General features: G+C 39.8%; 1 protein-coding gene across 1 annotated transcript in view; it reads right to left on the reverse strand.

The window, feature by feature from the left end:
* Window positions 1-294: 294 nt before the first annotated feature.
* Window positions 295-17,829, reverse strand: part of AMMECR1 (AMMECR nuclear protein 1) — a 93,996-nt gene continuing 76,461 nt past the window's right edge. The window contains 4 exon segments of the mRNA XM_050310569.1: window positions 295-4,726; window positions 6,541-6,637; window positions 8,342-8,432; window positions 15,736-15,850. Coding sequence (XP_050166526.1) covers window positions 4,612-4,726; window positions 6,541-6,637; window positions 8,342-8,432; window positions 15,736-15,850 — 418 coding nt within the window. The 3' untranslated portion in view covers window positions 295-4,611.

Here is a 17,829-nt window from a genome sequence, read left to right on the forward strand (position 1 = left end):
AAGGTATAAAACTGAACTGGTATTTGATATTAATACCAATATACTGATCTAAATAATAACTGATGTAACTAATATAAATGATTTAACTTGGAGTGTTGACTCCCTTCTGAATGAGACTGAAAGCTGCACGTGCCTGTCCCCAGCCTGTTCCCACAGCAGACAGAAGGGAAAGACAGTTAATGCCAGGAAAATATTCTAACACACCATTAGCCTTTGACATCAGCACAAGGTACAAATGCTTACATAAAAACATTGACCAAGCCACACAATTAAGCAGAGAGACATAAAAGGAAATGGTGATTCTTTTTCCTTATTTTATTGGGTAAATGATTTAAAAGGTAATAACAATAGTGTTAAAACTACTACAATATCTTTCCACAGCCATATCTCACAGACCCACAGATAACCTTCTAGCATTTTTTTTTCTTTTTCCTCATTTTTCTCTTTTTAAGCCGTACTTATATTAAATGCCCATTTCAACAGTTTCTTCACACTAATAGCAATTAAATGTGGAAGGAAGGAGGATCTAGTTATAAAGGAAGGGGGTTCAGGTAATCTGTGATATTATTGTAATCAATCAAGTTGCTAAGGAAGGAAGGAAAAGAGTGAGGCTTTACAAGCTACTCCAGGTAGCTCTAAGCCCCCTGTGTGTCACCATGGCATTGAAGATAACTCAAGATGCTGGTGAACAATTTAAAGTAATTTTTTTTTCTTTTTTTTTTTATAACATATAAAACGCTAAAATAACTTAGAAACTAGATCCAAATATCTTGAAAAGAATCAACTTTGATATACAAAAACAGTCATAAGTTGTTACAAAAGTTTCAAACAAAAGTTTGTTTTCTCAGTGCGTTTATGTACCAGCGCAATTACTGGGTCCAGAGCAAAGAAAGAGGTTTATCTTTTTTATTTTTTTTTTTCTTTAACAGTAATAAAAAAACGAGGAAAACATATCTTTGTATATAAAGAATCATTGCTGGTCTTAAGAATAAATGTAACCAGAAACCCTTAAATCTGAGAGGCACACTTTGGGTTTCTCTTTTTTTTTTTTTTTTTTTTAAACCTTTTTTTTTTTTTTTAACATAAAAGGAAAGTCACCAGTTTATTTAAATGGAGGAGATACTCAGACTCCCCAAATAAACTTAATTAACATCACTAGCAAAAAATCAGTTAGAAACTGTACAAAAATAAAAAAGTTAACACATTTAATCCTGCAGGGATTCTCGTAAGGACTGGAAGGCAGGCTTTAGGAGCAGCATTTGGGCATGGCTGGAGGCTTCTTTGGTTCGATCTAACACACATAAGAGATGTAACCTACTCCAGACAACAACTTTAAAAACCCGCACGGTCCAAGACAAGTAGAGAGGTCGGTACACAAACACCAGGTGTGCAGTGGCTGTGCCCCCCTGGGCTCCAGAGCGGCTCTGAGGGCAGGCCCGGGCTGTGGGAAGGCCACTCGAAGCAGTGCTGGGTAACAGCTGCTTCACCTCGAGTCTACGGTTTTGGTTGTCTATCTCAGTTTACAGAACAGGGTTTTTAGGAACATTGAGCAAGAGAATGAAAAAAAAAAAAAAAAGCCCCCAACGATCTCCTTATTGGAATAAGGCAAACTGAGTAGTGCTCATAAAAAAATCAGCATTTAACTTAATGAACAGTGAAATACAAGCTACTTGGTTGTACCTTAACCTCTATAAAGTACCCCAAATGAAAAACAAATCTGTAGCTAACCCCAACAATACAACTGAGAGGTACTTAAACATAACTCCAAGGGAATGACATTTGTGAGAGCAATTGTTGATCAGCTCTAAGCAAACAGACCTATTCTGTGCCAGTGCATGTCACAGTGAGCTGCACGTTTGGTACAAAGAAACCCACAATTACACAGAAACAATCTGCAGCAGTTTCAGCACCGTGTGCTGAGGAGGTAGGTGCCCTAGAAACACTGTAGGTAGACTGATTATTCCAATCTTCAAGAAAAATATCATACAATCTGATTGACCGCAGACTCTGTAACAGTTTTTTAATTAGTGATACAAAACTCTGGTCCAGAAGGGTCTGGCATGAGCTCGGTTCAAAAGCACACCTTTACAGTTTGTGTAACACCCTTGAACTATATTTTTAAGCAACAGCTACTAAGAGATAGACAAAAATGCATTGTGCATTATGCTGTGTACAAAAAGGAGACAAAACTATCCTTTTCTCCCCCAAGCCATGGTGGGAAGTATTGCTGACCTTGTCCTTAAAAACCTGCAGGATTGTTTATTCATCAGTATATCATTATTACACTGGTAAGAAATTCTGTATAACATCTGCATATATCGAAGATTTTTTAAAAAATCTGATATGATTTTTAGATCCGCATGACCAGTCACGTGACCTTCTTGAGGTTGATTAGCACCTTTCAATACATATATATTTTTATATATAATAGATCTTTTTAAAAAACTTCTAACAATGAGCTCATGCAGAAGCACGAGCGAGCTGTAACGAGATGACAGATAAAGATGGGGTTGAATGACTTTTTTTTTTTTTTTTTTTGCAGCAGAATGATTCAGTTTGTGCTCAGGTTCCCTATAAGGGCAAGAAAAAAAAACAAAACAACACAACTCTATCAGGTAGCCACTTGTTCACATTTCCACTTGAAGACTAAGTCATCTAAAAGTGTTCCCCAAGTAGAAACAAGACAACAGTATTATCATCCAAAATAGCCTCTGTATAAACATCTACTAATTTTTGCAGCTTCTGGCTGGCATCTCTTGGCTCCTGAAATTTCAGGCCCTCCGCTTATAAATTAAGGCATCGCAACTGAAAATGGTAATATTTGGACATAAATGCTGTGGATGAAGGAACACCAAAGACCTTCTACAAGAACCTCCATAGAAATTAAGTGGCAGAGCTAACCTTGCATAAGGGATGAGCATAATTTATCCTTACCTGGTTTTGAAACCCTACTGAAACATTTTTACAGTTCGTCCAATCTTTTTTAACAACTGAATTTTAATGGATTTTCTCTACTTGAATTTTATATCTCTCTATATTTACATTCATTATTCAAAATAACTGGAATTTCTGTTTCCTGTGGTTTACTAACACATATCAGGAAGGTCTTTTCTGTACCAGACACCTGTGCTGTCCCCTAGAACACACACCGAGCTGCAACAGCAGCAGTGGGAGCTCTGCAGGCACAGGAGGAAGGAGTGAGCTCCTGCCATCGACTGGGCTTGCAAATATATCACACATACCTTGTACTAAATCCTATTTTTACAGCAGGAAAAAGTTCCAATCGTTTTTTTCTTTCTTCTACCGTGTGGAGGGGTATCAGAATTATTATACAGTACTTACAGCTCTCAAGCACTATTCCTGCAATAGATGAAAACACGTAACAGTACGGCATACTTGTCCTGGCTCTCTCACAACAATCTTTTTTCTTTTCTTAAACAATAGTTAACTTGATTGAACTATTTATGACTTGAAAAAACTCAACAAGTTCAAGTGCAGATGAAAGAACAAAACTGGGATTTCTCTTTTCCAAAATAAGTTCATTATTAAAAAAAAAAAACCTCACAAAAAAACCCCTCACTTTAAATAAAAAAACAGAAACAAAAACCCTGATGGCAGAGCAGCTTTAACAGGGTTTGCAAGAACATCTGGAGTATTTGCTATATGTTTCCTATGGATTTCATATATAAGTATATAGTTATGTTATAGTCAAAGGCACTAAAATCTAAATCCATTTTCTTCCTAATATGACATCTGCTACTCACCAAGCTGTTTTTAGAAAACAAATGTCACTCCTAATTTGAGTCATCAGAAAGGCATCGTCTCATTACAAATGCATTATAATGACGAGTCTTGACAGGGCTGAGTTGCCTGTGATTCCCAGCACACAACGGGAGACAAAGGGATCTGGGAGCCTGCTGGATTATGTCATGCCCTATCAATTAGGCCACTTGATTCGGAAAATGCTGCCATGTTAACATCACCTCTCCCTGTACACGTAATCGCTTCTCTTCATCCCCTAAAAAAAAAAGCATTCTGTGTGTCAGCCCTGGCGTTCCGGCTGCACGTGCTGCACCTGCAGATCACGGACAAAGCTACGTGGAACCTCGACTGTGAGGGTGAGATGTTGCATACACCTTATTGAGAATGTTATGGAAATGCAATTCATTGTCTCCTTTAATACCTGAATCTGATATGTTTCATTCCCTGTCACACCTATTAATGCAAAAGCCATGAATGCCTTTTTCGCTAAGCAAAGCGTCCCTAACTGCAACCCTTAAACTCTTCCTTCCATCCAGTCACAGAAAGCCTTGATTGATATAATTCGATGTTAATGAAGTAGAAATTTAAATTTTCATAAAAAAACCCAAGGGTATATGCTGCAAAAAAATCTGCAGTGAATAGGTAATAAAAAAGTATGGGATCTTTGTAGTAACGCGGTTTTCCCTCCCGTTGCCGTGATGAGCTGAACCAACTAAGGAGCCTCAACACGGCAACGGAAACTATCATCATAAAATGGTACAGTAATAGAGATAGCTAGACCAAGAAGGGGCAGGGTCTCCTGGGAAGAGGTCTGCAGAGAGGTCCAGTGACTGGTCATGCGGCTCAGTGTCAGGAATAATGGTTGTATGGTGGAAGGGGGTGCCCAATACCATTTTGGAAGTGATGATGCTGACGATGGGCAAGGTACTCTGTGTAGCTCATCGTCATCTTCTCACTGCGGTACCTGGAAAAGAGCAAAGAGGCCAATTTAAGAACTGCCACCAGGAAGGTGCAAGTAGCACTAGAAATGCTGCACTGGTGGTTTGTTTAAGTGATAGCAACTCCACACTTCTGATACTGGGAGTAGGACTGACTTCAGTTGCACAAGGGCAGGGGGGGAACTGCCACAATGGTCAGGGGCATTCCTGAATCACATCACAAATCACAACATAAGTGCTCATGAAAAATATTTTAAGCAACCAGAACTATTAAAGATGGTTGCCTATTGTGTTGCTTGAAGTAGAGGGAATAGAAACCCATGACTGTACTAACCAGGTTCTTCTTTCTTACCCTTCTTAAAAATGGAACATTTGCAAACTTCCACCCAACCAGGGCCTCTCCTTTCCAAGACGGTTGGAAAATAACGGAGAGAGGTCCCACCAGACCCTTGGCCAGCTCTGTGTAACTAAAAGCAGAATCCAGGCTCTGGCATCAAATATTTTTGTTTGACAACAAGGAACATGATTTAACCAACAATCACTGGGCCTTGTTGAGGGGATCAGGGGTGAGTTTTAGGGTGTTTTTTGTTTGTTTTGTGCTCCCATGCTGTTGCTCCAAACAAAATCATGTAGCAAGAAGAAAATGTGTGCTGTATAGAATTTTTGTTTCCTGGAAAATATACTCCTTATTTACTGAGGTGTACAGAGATTGTCATTGGAGAACTACAGCACTGTTATTCTTGCCCTCAGCTATCTCCAGATATTCTTTCTGAGCAGAAGATAACAAGGTGTGCAGCTGAAATAAATTAAAAGGAAACTGGGTTTCTGCATTTGGAAATGTGGCTGGCTTCTGTAAATCTTTCCTCCAGAATAGCATGTTTTCCTCACTCAGAACTACTCCACAATAATTAGATTCCTACAAGACTCCAGAATCCTGAACAGTCATTGAGACACAAAATCTTTATCTCCCTGAAGAGTACAAATGATCAAACATTCCTTATAACGTAAGATTTTAAAAACTCCCATTTCTCCACACATAACTAGGTAACTAAAGTTCAGCAGTCATTTTACACTGTAAGCTTCTATAAATAAAGAGCTTTAGAGCCATTCTTATAGACATTCCATCCTCCACCCTTCACCACCTAGCTACAATATCATGGCAGAGTATCTGCTGCTAATTCTAAAACAGTTTGGCTCCCACCAAGTCCTCGAGACCACATTTTATTAAATTAGCAAAACCAAACTAAACTAGTATGAAATAAAGTATTAAATTCTTGTCCTCACTCCTGAGAATACCCTGACACAGTTTCACTGGTGCACTGGCTGTCAAAGCAGTACATGGCTTGATTGTCTCACACCTTCAGATCAGGGCAACCTGCACTCCACGGGGGATAAAAGAGCCCCAAAGCTTTCTCTGGGAATGCAGGGGATCAGGGGTACTCTGTGAGCTACAGCAGCAGCCCCACCACACACCACCTGCCCAAATCCAGCCTGACAGGGGCATGCTAAACCCTGCTAACCACAGCCCTGCCACCCACTACAGCCAAGGAACTCACTGGGAAAGCACTGCTGGGAATGTGCAGAGTTAAATTAAATATGCAGGTACCCTGATCTGTACCCTGGTATTGAACAGTTGCCTCTTATTTCTTGCTCAGTGCCACCAATCCCTGTGCAAGGCAGAGAGATCCTCCAAATCCAGACTGCCCTTGGGAAAACAAAGAGATCATTGATGGATGATCAGGCAGGAAAGGTCACTGGTACCATCTGCAAGGAGCACTTACCAGGGCTGAGCACTCACAGCATTACAAGCAGGACTAAGGTGGGGTATCCCGGTGCATACCTGGTTAGCTTTATTGTTTTCCTGAACTCATTGGTGATCGGAGCTTTGTAGCCTCCTTTCCTCAATAAGGAATCTATGGTTTGAATGTGGTCCCAGCCTGTTGGATTTTACAGGAGCAAAAATTAGTGAGAAATGCAGTAATAAGAACAGATGTTGCAAAAACACAGAAGGGGAGTGGTGCTGGTAGGGACAGAAGCTCTGCTGACGTTCTGGCATAAACCAGAACGTTCTTCCCTACTTCAGAACAGCTGAAGGAAACAGGATTTTTAGGATTTCTTCGCACACACAGTTCACTCGACAAACAAAATGTATTTTTCATATATGATTTTATAGTTGGAAATATTCTAAAAGTGAAGCCACTCTACCCAGGTGTCATAAATTGGGAGCGAGAGACAAAATTTAACTTCTCCCAAACGTTCAGGTATGATCATGTATCACAGTCACTATGTAAATGGCTATGGCAGTATGGAAAATTAAATTTCTGTATAAAGTAAAATTGAAAAGAATTATTAGTTGAATGTGTGCAGAGAATTCCAGGGATCAGAACTTCTTCATAAATATCACTTAGATTTACAGCAATATGTGTAGTTTTAGAACTACTACATATTACATTACAGGTGTCCGGGTAATAGAAGAATCTGTATTTTTAATTCATCACTTTATTACTGTTCTCAAGAAAATCTTTATGCTATTCAAAACTCCTATTTGTTGATTTTAAAAAGCCTAATATTTTAAGTAGCTGTTAGACACGCTGTTTCCAAAAGATGCAATACATTAGTCACATTGTTAAGTTAAAATCAAAAACCCCAGTAGTTCTGGGTACACACAAAATACAAACGGGTAGTTTTTGAGACTTTAAAGAGTCATATTGTAGTGCATGGTCTACTAAAGTTATTTAGAAATTTAAACACATCCCTCCTCCTGCACCTCCCTCAGCCCCCGAATTTAAAAAAAAAAAAGCCTGGAATGACTCTAGACTTTTAAGCAACTATTTGGAAAGAGAATTATCAACTAAAGATAATCCTCAGTAAAGGTATCAGCCAAACCCTTTGAGGACAAACAAATATAAAAAGGAGAAGGGAAAAAAAAAGCAGCTATGAAAAATGTAAAAAGATTGAGACAAACTGAAACACACCATCAACCTTCGAATCAGAAAGCCAGAGAGCACTCAGTGAGCTGCTTGGCCAAAAAGATGGTCCAAAAGATGATTATTCAACAAAATCTACTCTAGTTTTTTAAATTCACAAACTCAAGGCTATTAAAAGGGATTTTACCATCATTACTTTGGACTTTCAAATTTGAAATAATTCCCTTCCATCCATCAAAGCCCCTGGGAAGTCAGTGTTTGTAAGAGGAGTTAAGTCCTAGTAAAAAGTACCCAACTGAAAAGCAACTTGATCTTTGGGAATTCAGGAATAAATCAGCTCTTAGGATAACTGCCCAGGCATCCCATCACTTAGCAGAGCTCCTGCGTGTCCCTAATATCACAGACTAACAACTATACAAAAATTGGCAGCTTTTAACAACTGTTAGCCTGGCTGACAGCACTGTACCACCCCTCCATATCTGATTTTCCTACAGCTATGCTGCATTTACGACTGGCTCAAAAACCAGCTGCAGTTTACTGAACCCCTACAGAGGAGTGACACAGGCTTGAAATGGGCATTTTACAGAAGAGTCTTCTTACAATTAAGTACTGCTCCATCATCTGACATCAGTGCAAGGTCAAATACTGCATTTTAGATTTACAGGTATGTTTAAATCCTTCACCAGATCGTATGAAATAAAGTGCAACAATGACCTTGCTCCTTCGCAACCTCCGGTAAGTAGGTGGCCGTGCGCTTTGATCCTTTCTCGTTGATGAATTCTATTCTAATGCCATGTACACCCACCTGCAAGAGACCAGCAGCTTTATTAGTACATCACCAGAAAAAAGGAACGGATTTCTAACACAATAAGACCCAAAACATGAACCTTTCAGTGGCTGATAGCACTGTGCAGAGTTTCAGGAGGTGGCACTGCAGCGGGTATGACCTTTTTGGGAGGTGTCCACCTTTACAGCCACGTGAGCTCAGCAGTGGCACAGGGATGTTCCTCCACTCCACACCATGGAGCTTCCTTCATTGCTGGGCTGCAGGAAAACCAGCTGAGGTGCACAAGTCCTTCTGTCTCCATGTTTACTGTCTCCTCTGACACTGTCAGCAGTGTTGCTGCCGATAAAATCACCCGGTCACCAGCTACAATCTGCACCCAACCAAACAGCTGCCATATCTAAGGAGGCTTTTTAAGAACATTAATTTAGTTCAAAGCAACAACTGAACGATCACAGATTTGTCACACTACGAACTCAAGCCTGGAGCCTTCAAAATTTCTGCTAATGTATGACAAGGAAAAGGAAATATTCCAGAAATATTCCAAAGTTCTCAGCCTCAAACTCCCATTTCCAGGCTACCAAGTATTGTAACATGACAAAATGCCAGCATGGAAACCAAGATTACCAATACCAAGGAGCTGGAAGTTGACAAAGTCGAAATGCTAAAAAAAAGTTTAAACCCAAAATAAAATAAAGGTTGGGCACACCTTTCCAGGGCCCTTTTAAGACCCTCTGCTTCCAAGGTACAATAATTTTGTGGAGAGTACCTGTGCTGGGATCAGGAATGCCATAAAAGATATTCCATTGCCAGAAAGTTTTCAGTGGCTTTTGAATTCTGTGCATAAACACAAAGCATTAGTAGATGGACATTTTTATTTTCATGCCCACATAACCAAGATGTTATTTCCATTTAAATCCAAAGTTCCCAACATTGTATGTGAAAATGAATAGCTGCTGTCTAACAGGTATCATGTGGTATCATGTTATTTGGTGTGGCACTTCCTTGTGGACACAAATTTAAACAAAAAATGCTGTAACAGTTTTTCCAGTGACAACTTATTTCACTCTAACTGCATGGCAGTCAAAAACGAAATAAGGCATATTTGAAAACTCTACCACTTCTTCAATTATCTTATTTCCTTGAATTAAGACTTTATTTTTTAATCTTTTCCTTCTTTGTATATGATATAAGCATGGAGAAATGGTTGGAAGAATCTCTTGTGGTTGGTCATGGCCTCAAAGAGTTTCCCCAGGAATCAAACATTGTTTATAAACAGGAAAAATGAAACTTTGCAGTGAATTGAACTTGTTAGTCTCAAACTTTAATATGGAATTTCATTACCAAACACTCCTAAACCCCAGCTTTCGTAACATGGATATCTAATCACCAGAGAGATCAAATCTGTATATTCAGATGATGTAATTATGAACCCAAAGGGTCTGAAAGTAAAATAGAACAGTGTAAGAAACTGAAACGAGCCTACTGAGTTTATTCCAAAACCAGTGTGTATTTGCAGTTGATGATTTTATTGCTTTCTATATTCAGCTTCCTAAGCACTAAGATTAAATATTTCCAGGTTTTGCACACCTTCAAATCCTGCAGAATATGAGATTCTAAATGCTACCCAAGTGTTTTGTGTGACAGTGACCCCACAGTATTCATGATTATTCACATACTAGTGATGTGTAAAGTATGATGCAACATTCAATCTCTATCATTGCTCTGGATGTTTCTCACCAACCACCATCTTAATGGACTTTTAGGTCCATGCATGAAGAAAAAAAAAGAATGTACAGCAAAATGAACAAGGCAAAACAACTGCACCCACAACTCCTCTGGTTGGGAAAACTTCACAGCTTTCTGTGGAGCGTGAATTCCAACTGGGGAGCTGAGCAGGACTCTCGGTCCAGTACAAATGGCTTTTCATTGTTCAGCTCCAGTTAAATCAAAACCAGGCTTGAGTTAAGCAAATGAAAGCCACACATAAGCAAAATAAGAATGATCCACACTAAGACTGGCATGGGCACAGTTTGGAATTTATTTTGACTTTGAGAGACCAGCGTTCCCACACTACCGAAAACTTCTGTGAGATTTCCCAAAACATCCCTCCCTGAGATGGGAAGGTAGAGGCTGGGTCTGTGTTTGGAAGGCATTGACTGTAACTGCCACTGCTCCCAGGACCAGCAACCACCTCCACACACAGCCTTGGGGCTGCTTCTCAAACTAAAAATACTGATACGCTACCGGCAACGTTCTGTGGAACAACAACATCTGTCTGTGCAGTTCAGAAAAACAAACCAATCTTCTGCAGCTGCAGTTTGAGCTCTGTCTCGTCTGCTACCATTTATTAGGGAAATTACTACCCACAGGTATCTCTGGAGCTGCACAACCACCACGAGACTGTGTTTCAGCCTCCCACGGGGACAGGAATCTGTTTAAACTGTTGCTGCTGGGAGAGGACAGTCAGATAAGGAGAGACTTAGAGAGACAAAAAACAATCTCCTCCAGTAGAAATATTTCTGTGGGGCTTCAGAGCACGAAATATTGTATCCTATAAATCCAGGACTTGAAGATACAAACTTTCTGGCCTGTTGTGTAAGTGGTCAAAGGCTGCCTAAAATTAGGTCCAATGACATTATTGATTAAAATTCATAGACTAAAACTAAACCTAAGGATTGCCTTAAGCTTTACTTCTGAAGTGATCTTAACAGAAATTCAGGCTTTGCTGTGTATTTAAACACATTCATATTCATTTTTAAGTATCAGATTTTAATGAATTGCTTATTTACATACACCATTGGATAGGAGAAAACAGGCACACACCACATTTATTGTTTTGCCAAGTGCCTCTGGCACTTGCTAAATTACTGCCTGCAATACCTCTCTTTGTATCTACATCTAATAAAAAATTGTTCCAAAATGCACTTTGAAATCAAAGTTCAAGGAACTCTCCTGTTAAATACCGTTCCATCCCAAAATTCCAAACAATTCACTGATCTGTTCCCCTTGGACTGACTCTCCGACCATCCTGAGAGGAAGAAATAACATTATTCTCATCAGACCCTCCACGGGGAATTTGGATAAGCACCCAAACATCAGACCTTGTGTATTTACACACATGGGATCACTGAATATCATTCTAAGAGAATAAAAGATTGAGATCAAGACTCCTTCTCTGTTCTAAGGAACAGAAGCTGTGAGAGCTGGTGGTGTCGCTGCACTTGCAGGTAGGAAAGAATTTCCACAACTCTTAAATGTACCTACTTTGTCAACACTGAAAAGCCACCTTTCAGTCCACATTATTGGCTACAACTATTTAAGCTAATATTTAAACCAGTGCACACAGGTTGGAGGCCTTTTGTGTTAACACAGCCAGCATGTACAATTCTGCAGATTTTACTTTACTGAAGAACAGTAATTTCAGGGCAAAGACCTCTTTCAGTGTATTTTAAGGAAGAGCCACAGGTCAATTGTAGTTATTTATTACCCTGTTGGAACTGTAAGAATGATTTCCAAAAAGTTTTTTATTATAATTACATACAATTGTAATGCTTTAGGATCTTTTAATAAAAGACGAGAAGAGGGTCTGAATTAGCAAGGCAGGTTTTACTGTCCAGCAACACCCTCCCCACCCCAGAGTCTTAATTAAATAAATGAAAAAAATTTTAAAGCATTAATTTGCTGTAACACGAAGTAGAGAGGGAGTAGTTATTTTGTTTTTCTCCTGTGTATCTCTAGGAAAAAGGCAGCAGTGGATACATTAAACCATTTCCACTGTAACCTCCCTGCAGCCACACCTTCCCTGCGGCACCACGGCTGGAGCTGCACTTGATCCTCACACACACCATTCCTGGGATCTGAATCCCCTCACAGGCCCTTCCCAGCACAGGGGATTTGCCCAAATTGCAGACTAACAAGCTTCACAAACCAAACAGAAGTTCTTTCTAAAGGACCTGATGTCATGATACTTCACAGCAATCTAATCAGACTCTTCTGCATTCCTCTTTCTGGGGTGCTGCTAACTACACGTGCAGTTCCCAGTGCCATGTGTATCTGCAGTAACAATCAACAGCACAACTGGGAGTATCCTGAGGCAGGAATTCAAATTTCTGCAGGAAAGAAAAGACCTGGTGGAAGGACAGAACAAAGATGAGCACAGGGAGAATGGCAATGTGGATAAAGCTGAGTTTCTGTGGGGAAGGAATGACTGCTATCAATAAATAACTGGTCTTTATGATTTTTCTTGTAAGTAGTCCTTTGCTGTCTGATCTTTAATAAAGGAGCAGTACTATCACAAAATAAAACACGAGTTTCTCCTGTTTGTTTCCCTGAGGTGGAAGGCTGTGCAACTCTACCCCAGCAGCAACTGGACCACAGTGATATCTCAGGGGTTCTGTTAAGCAGAAATGAAGTTGCTACCCTGCCAGTGTTCCCTTCAACACCCTCCATCTGTTCAGCCACTGAAGGGCACTGCAATTCAGACAAGGTCCCATGTAAGTAAGAATGCTACATTATATTTTAGGAAGTGTCCTCATGAACATGGCACTGAAGTGGTCCTTTGGAGGCGTGTACTTCCTCCTGATTGCTTTTTAAAAGGTAAAAGTGGCAGTAATTTGAAAAATCTTGTGGGAGCTAACAGCAGCGAATTCACACCTATCTCCTGTTTACTTGATTGAAGTTTCTGCTGGAAAAGGATCTTGCATCACTATTTACAACCGAAATATTCATTTATTTAGTTTGGGAAGGTAATTCCTTAATCAGAGAAAAGAAGATCTACCACTCTGCTTCAGGATACTGGAGACACTCCTGAGATGTGTCTTCAGATGACCTTGTCTCTCAGTCCCTAGAGCACTGTGAGTTGTCTGAATTGGCAATTTTGAAATATTGTGGCCTCTGTCAGCAAACTGCTGAACTGGCTCCCACAGGATCAGCAGCAGCACACCTACAGATGTAGGGTCTTCTAAGCAGGCTGATGTTTTTCAGGATGATCTCAGCATTACAGGAGATGAAAGATGCAGAACCTCTTTACATCACACTCTAGACATCCTGAAACGTCCCTTTGCCATTAATATTGCAGAACTGCAGCCCTCTTAGGAGAAGCATGGGTGACATGAGCCATCTCACTGACAGGCACACAGCAGTGACTCATTCTTTTAAGGACTAACAATTCCAAATTTTTTCCCCTCCTATTTATATATCACCTCCCTGCCCCCGGGCCCTTTTGCATAAAAAGCTCCTTTGTGACCATTTCTTAGAACTCAAAGGAATTTGCTAGAAGTTTTAAAAGCCTATAATTAAAAAACCTTAAGTGAAATAGAAGACAGCACCTAAGCAAATGGATAACACAAGGACTACTATTATATTTGACCTCTCCATTCTTCCCTCATAATCAGAGCTTTACACGAAGAATTGTGAAAATCCATAAAATCATCCAGAAGTCAGCAAGGCTAGAGTTCTGCCTGAAGCTTGATTACACTGTTGATTACAAGTCTCACACATTCTGCAGTGAAGCACAGATAGGACACAGAAAGTAAAAGCTTCCTTTGTTTAATACAGTCTTAGTCATGAATCAGCAGCCCCCCAAGGAACAAAGTTAAAACTAGTCTTTCCAAGGGAGAGTGGATTTTTGAACTCAGGCTTTGGTTTCAGCTTTTCTTTAAGGATGAGTATTTGGGTCATCTTATAAATTTATTACTGAGATGATAAAACAGCATCTAATAGTATTTCTAAGCTACTACATGCACCGACCTAAATGCTACTTCATTATGCCCTTCACGTTTTGAGAGTGTGTTCATAGTCTGATTTTTAATGAATTATAAATTAAATTGAATTAAAAACATCACAATGATTGCTACCAAAACTCAACCGAGTAGAGGAGGAAAATTCCACCATTTTGATTTCTAGCTTGGTTTAGTATTAACAGTCACTTCAGTCTGATTACTTGAAAATACTGTTTAAAGAACATGAACAGCTCACTGACAAGGCAGACAACTTCTCTGAAAAAACAGCTTATTGAGAATGCAAACAGTTTCAGCTAAGATTTATTTTTGCTCTGACTTTACATAAAAAATGAGTATTTCTGATTATGGTGAAAATGCTGATAAACCCCAAAGAAAACCTGGATTCATCCAGTTCAGAATTACATACCAGAAGGTAAGAAGCCCTTGCATTATGAGGTGAACAGGAAACACATTTTTGTTAATTTTCAGCTACTGTAAGATTCATGATGCTGAGGTTACTGCTGGATACCTTCTTTCTGAGACAGTAGGGCCTCTTACTGTTCTAATGACAAATGCAGTTTCTATTCAATATATATTTATGTGTAAATACAGTAGAAAGCCTCTTTTTCTCTCAAGAAATTATAAATATTTAATAGGGCTGAATTATTACTAAAGGCAAACACTGTGGCTTGTGTGGTGTCTGGCATTATAACACATCTGCTATCACGTGACAATTGCAGATTTTTTTTAATGTCCACTCAAATACAGACTCAAAGAGCAACACAACCTGATGGCTGAGATGAGAAGTTCATCTTAAGCCTAGCAGCTTGTTTTTTGCAAGTGTCTAATGCCAAATAATTTGGGGAAAAGCAGAATAACACAGACTGACTCCTCCGTCAGCACACTTGGCCATACATATGTCAGCATCTGCTGCTCAGTCTCTTGGATGCTGCTGTTCCCAGGGAATGCACGCAGGTTTCCTAGAACCTGGCAATTAAAATAGATTCAGCTCCATGCATAAGAGCAAAGAAAACCAGGAGTAGTGGCCTCGTTGTGGGGATTTACTTGGCTTTGTGGGGTCTGTGCAGGCCACTCATTCCGAAAGCAAATAAAAGTTTAGGGAAAGATAAATGTCTTGCTCCTACAAGCTAAATAAGGCAACTTGTTCTGGGATTCCAACTTCTTGCTGTGCTTGTTTCCAGAAGCATCCCTCAGATTTGTTCACTTCATACTGGAACATCCCCCTTCCAGAGTCCAGGGACTGATCCACCACGTTCCTGTGTTTGCTGTGCTGCAAACAAGGCCCCAGGACACCCTCGCTCAGACAACACCTCACCTGATGGCCTCTTAGACACCAGGACCACTCTGAGTGCCTAAGTGGGCAAACTCACAACTTTACTCCATTTTCATGGCTCACACTTTCAAGGTGATGACAGCTCCATCAAAAAGGATCTTCTGAATCTATGCACATAACCATGTGTACAGAGTGCAGAACAGCGACAGCTACACTAATATATGCAGATCATTTAAACAGTGTGACTTGGGCTACAGATGTTCATGGTATCAAAGCCATTTTCTTAAAAGACAGCTGACAATCTTACCTCCCAATCCAGGTAGTCACATACATCTTCAAAGTTAGTGAGGAGAGACACTGAGCAGAAAAGCCGTGGCAGCTCATCCCTCGTCATTGGGGGGAAACGACTATCTTTAAGGGCACTGTTGAAGACAAAACAGAATTTCAAAGGAATTTTTTTTTTTTTTTTTAAATTTCAAGGATCTAATGAATCATCTGAAGAGTATAAAGGACAAAAAAAAAAAAAAATCCTGATGAAATGATGACTGGTTTGATAATCCAGTCACCAGTGGAACACATGGATCAATATTCCCAACCTTTTCCTTAGACATTTGTTTCGGTTCTTGGCTGGCCACAGTCAGGTGTTCTGAGGGTCATTCCTTCCTGAGCTGGTTTTGCTACTGTGACAACCTCATTAATGAAGCAGCAGAAAACTTTTGGAAAAAGTTACAAAACCAATAGTTCTTCCACTTGCAACTTGTAAATCCCTTTCAAAATGGATTAAACTTCACAACAGGAAGCAGAAGGGGAAGTTCTATAGTCTGCAGTGATCAAGTACTTAATACAGTAATCAAACTGTAGAACTCAATTATTCAGTGAAAAAAATCCAAACAAAACATTCCCTAAAAAATAATATTCATGCTTAGTAGCAAAGGTGAACATAAAATTCAAGGGTGAATATAAAAAAAACATTCAAGGGCTCTACAGACCTGTGAACCTACAGGACTTGAGGAGGTTCTGCAAAGCAGATGTCATGATTAGTAAGAGGGAAGCTGCAAACAGCTAAATCCACGGGCTGACAAACCATTCTACAGACAAACACACCTAATGGGGTGAAATCCCCTGCTGAGAGGAGCTACCTGTGCACAGTCCAGCACGTTGGAAACACACAGCAGTTAACAGACAGCAAGCAGCACCACGAGTGAGAACGTTTGTAAAAACCTACTTGCATAAGTTGGGTTAAGAACCAGTTAAATTGGCAAAGGGAAGGTTAAAGTGAGTATGGCATCTCAATTTTTTTATTCTCTTAAGCTTGGAAGTATGACGTGAATACAAACATGCTCATCTCCAACAAAACCAGGGACCTCCTGACTGAGCTTTTTGGTGAGTAAAGAGAATTTAAGAGACTTGCTAAAGGACTACCAAACCCACGTGTCTCATTGTTTCAGATCTGTTCTTGATTGTTTTACTTGGCCTAGAGCCAGTGGTTGCCATTAGCTGATCCAATTACAGCCACAGCCATGGAGCCCGAATATGGCTGAAGTCTCTGCACCAGAAACCACCGTTTTGTATAAAAAGTAACATAACTTTGTTAAAGCAGACCAAGCAAGGACTCCTGAGAAAAAACCCAAAATGTAAGGTTTAACTAAAAGAAATCATCAGAAGTATAACCACAAATAGCTTTCCATCATGGATCAATACCATACACTGAGGAGTTAAAGTAGGACCTATAATTTTCTGGGTCAGGGGGAAGGCAGGTTTCTTGTTGCAGACACGCTACAATTACAAAACAGAACATGGTACTGAAATTTAGACTAGAAGCCTTTCTCCAAGCTTTGGTATTTTTACATTACACGACAGGTCAAAAATTTAGATTTCCATTATGAAGGCAAATTAATAATATAATACAATAACAGAGGGCCTATGGTATCCATTATTTAGAAAAAATTTTAGGCAACCCCAGCTGAAATTGCCATAGGTGTGAGATGATGTTGGGACAATAAGTAACTACCCAAGATAAATTCTGTTGCCATTTACATAGCCTAGACAGGCCTACACAGACTTGTGAAGAACTGGGAACATTAAAGAGATCTAAAGCCTAATGTCTGTAATATTTAGCTAATGAATTCTATTGAAAATGTATCAAAAGGCAGTAACTCCCCAAGATGATGCTGATGGGATTTGCAAGGCTAGCTTTGTAACTGCTGGAAGCAGGCAGAGTTACCATCCTCTGCTCTCTAGTGCTTGGAGCAACATCAGAGACAACTCCTACAGCCACTGCGGAACAGCAACATCCAAAAATACCAACAGCTAATTCAGCTTTCTTCTCCCTCCACACACCAGGGGGAATAAACACATACATGTAAAGGGGGGACACTCAGAACACAGGGACAGCTTGAAC

This window comes from Myiozetetes cayanensis, unplaced genomic scaffold (genome assembly GCF_022539395.1).
Source record: "Myiozetetes cayanensis isolate MyiCay16 unplaced genomic scaffold, myiCay2020 scf15, whole genome shotgun sequence".
Classification (NCBI taxonomy): Eukaryota; Metazoa; Chordata; class Aves; order Passeriformes; family Tyrannidae; genus Myiozetetes; species Myiozetetes cayanensis.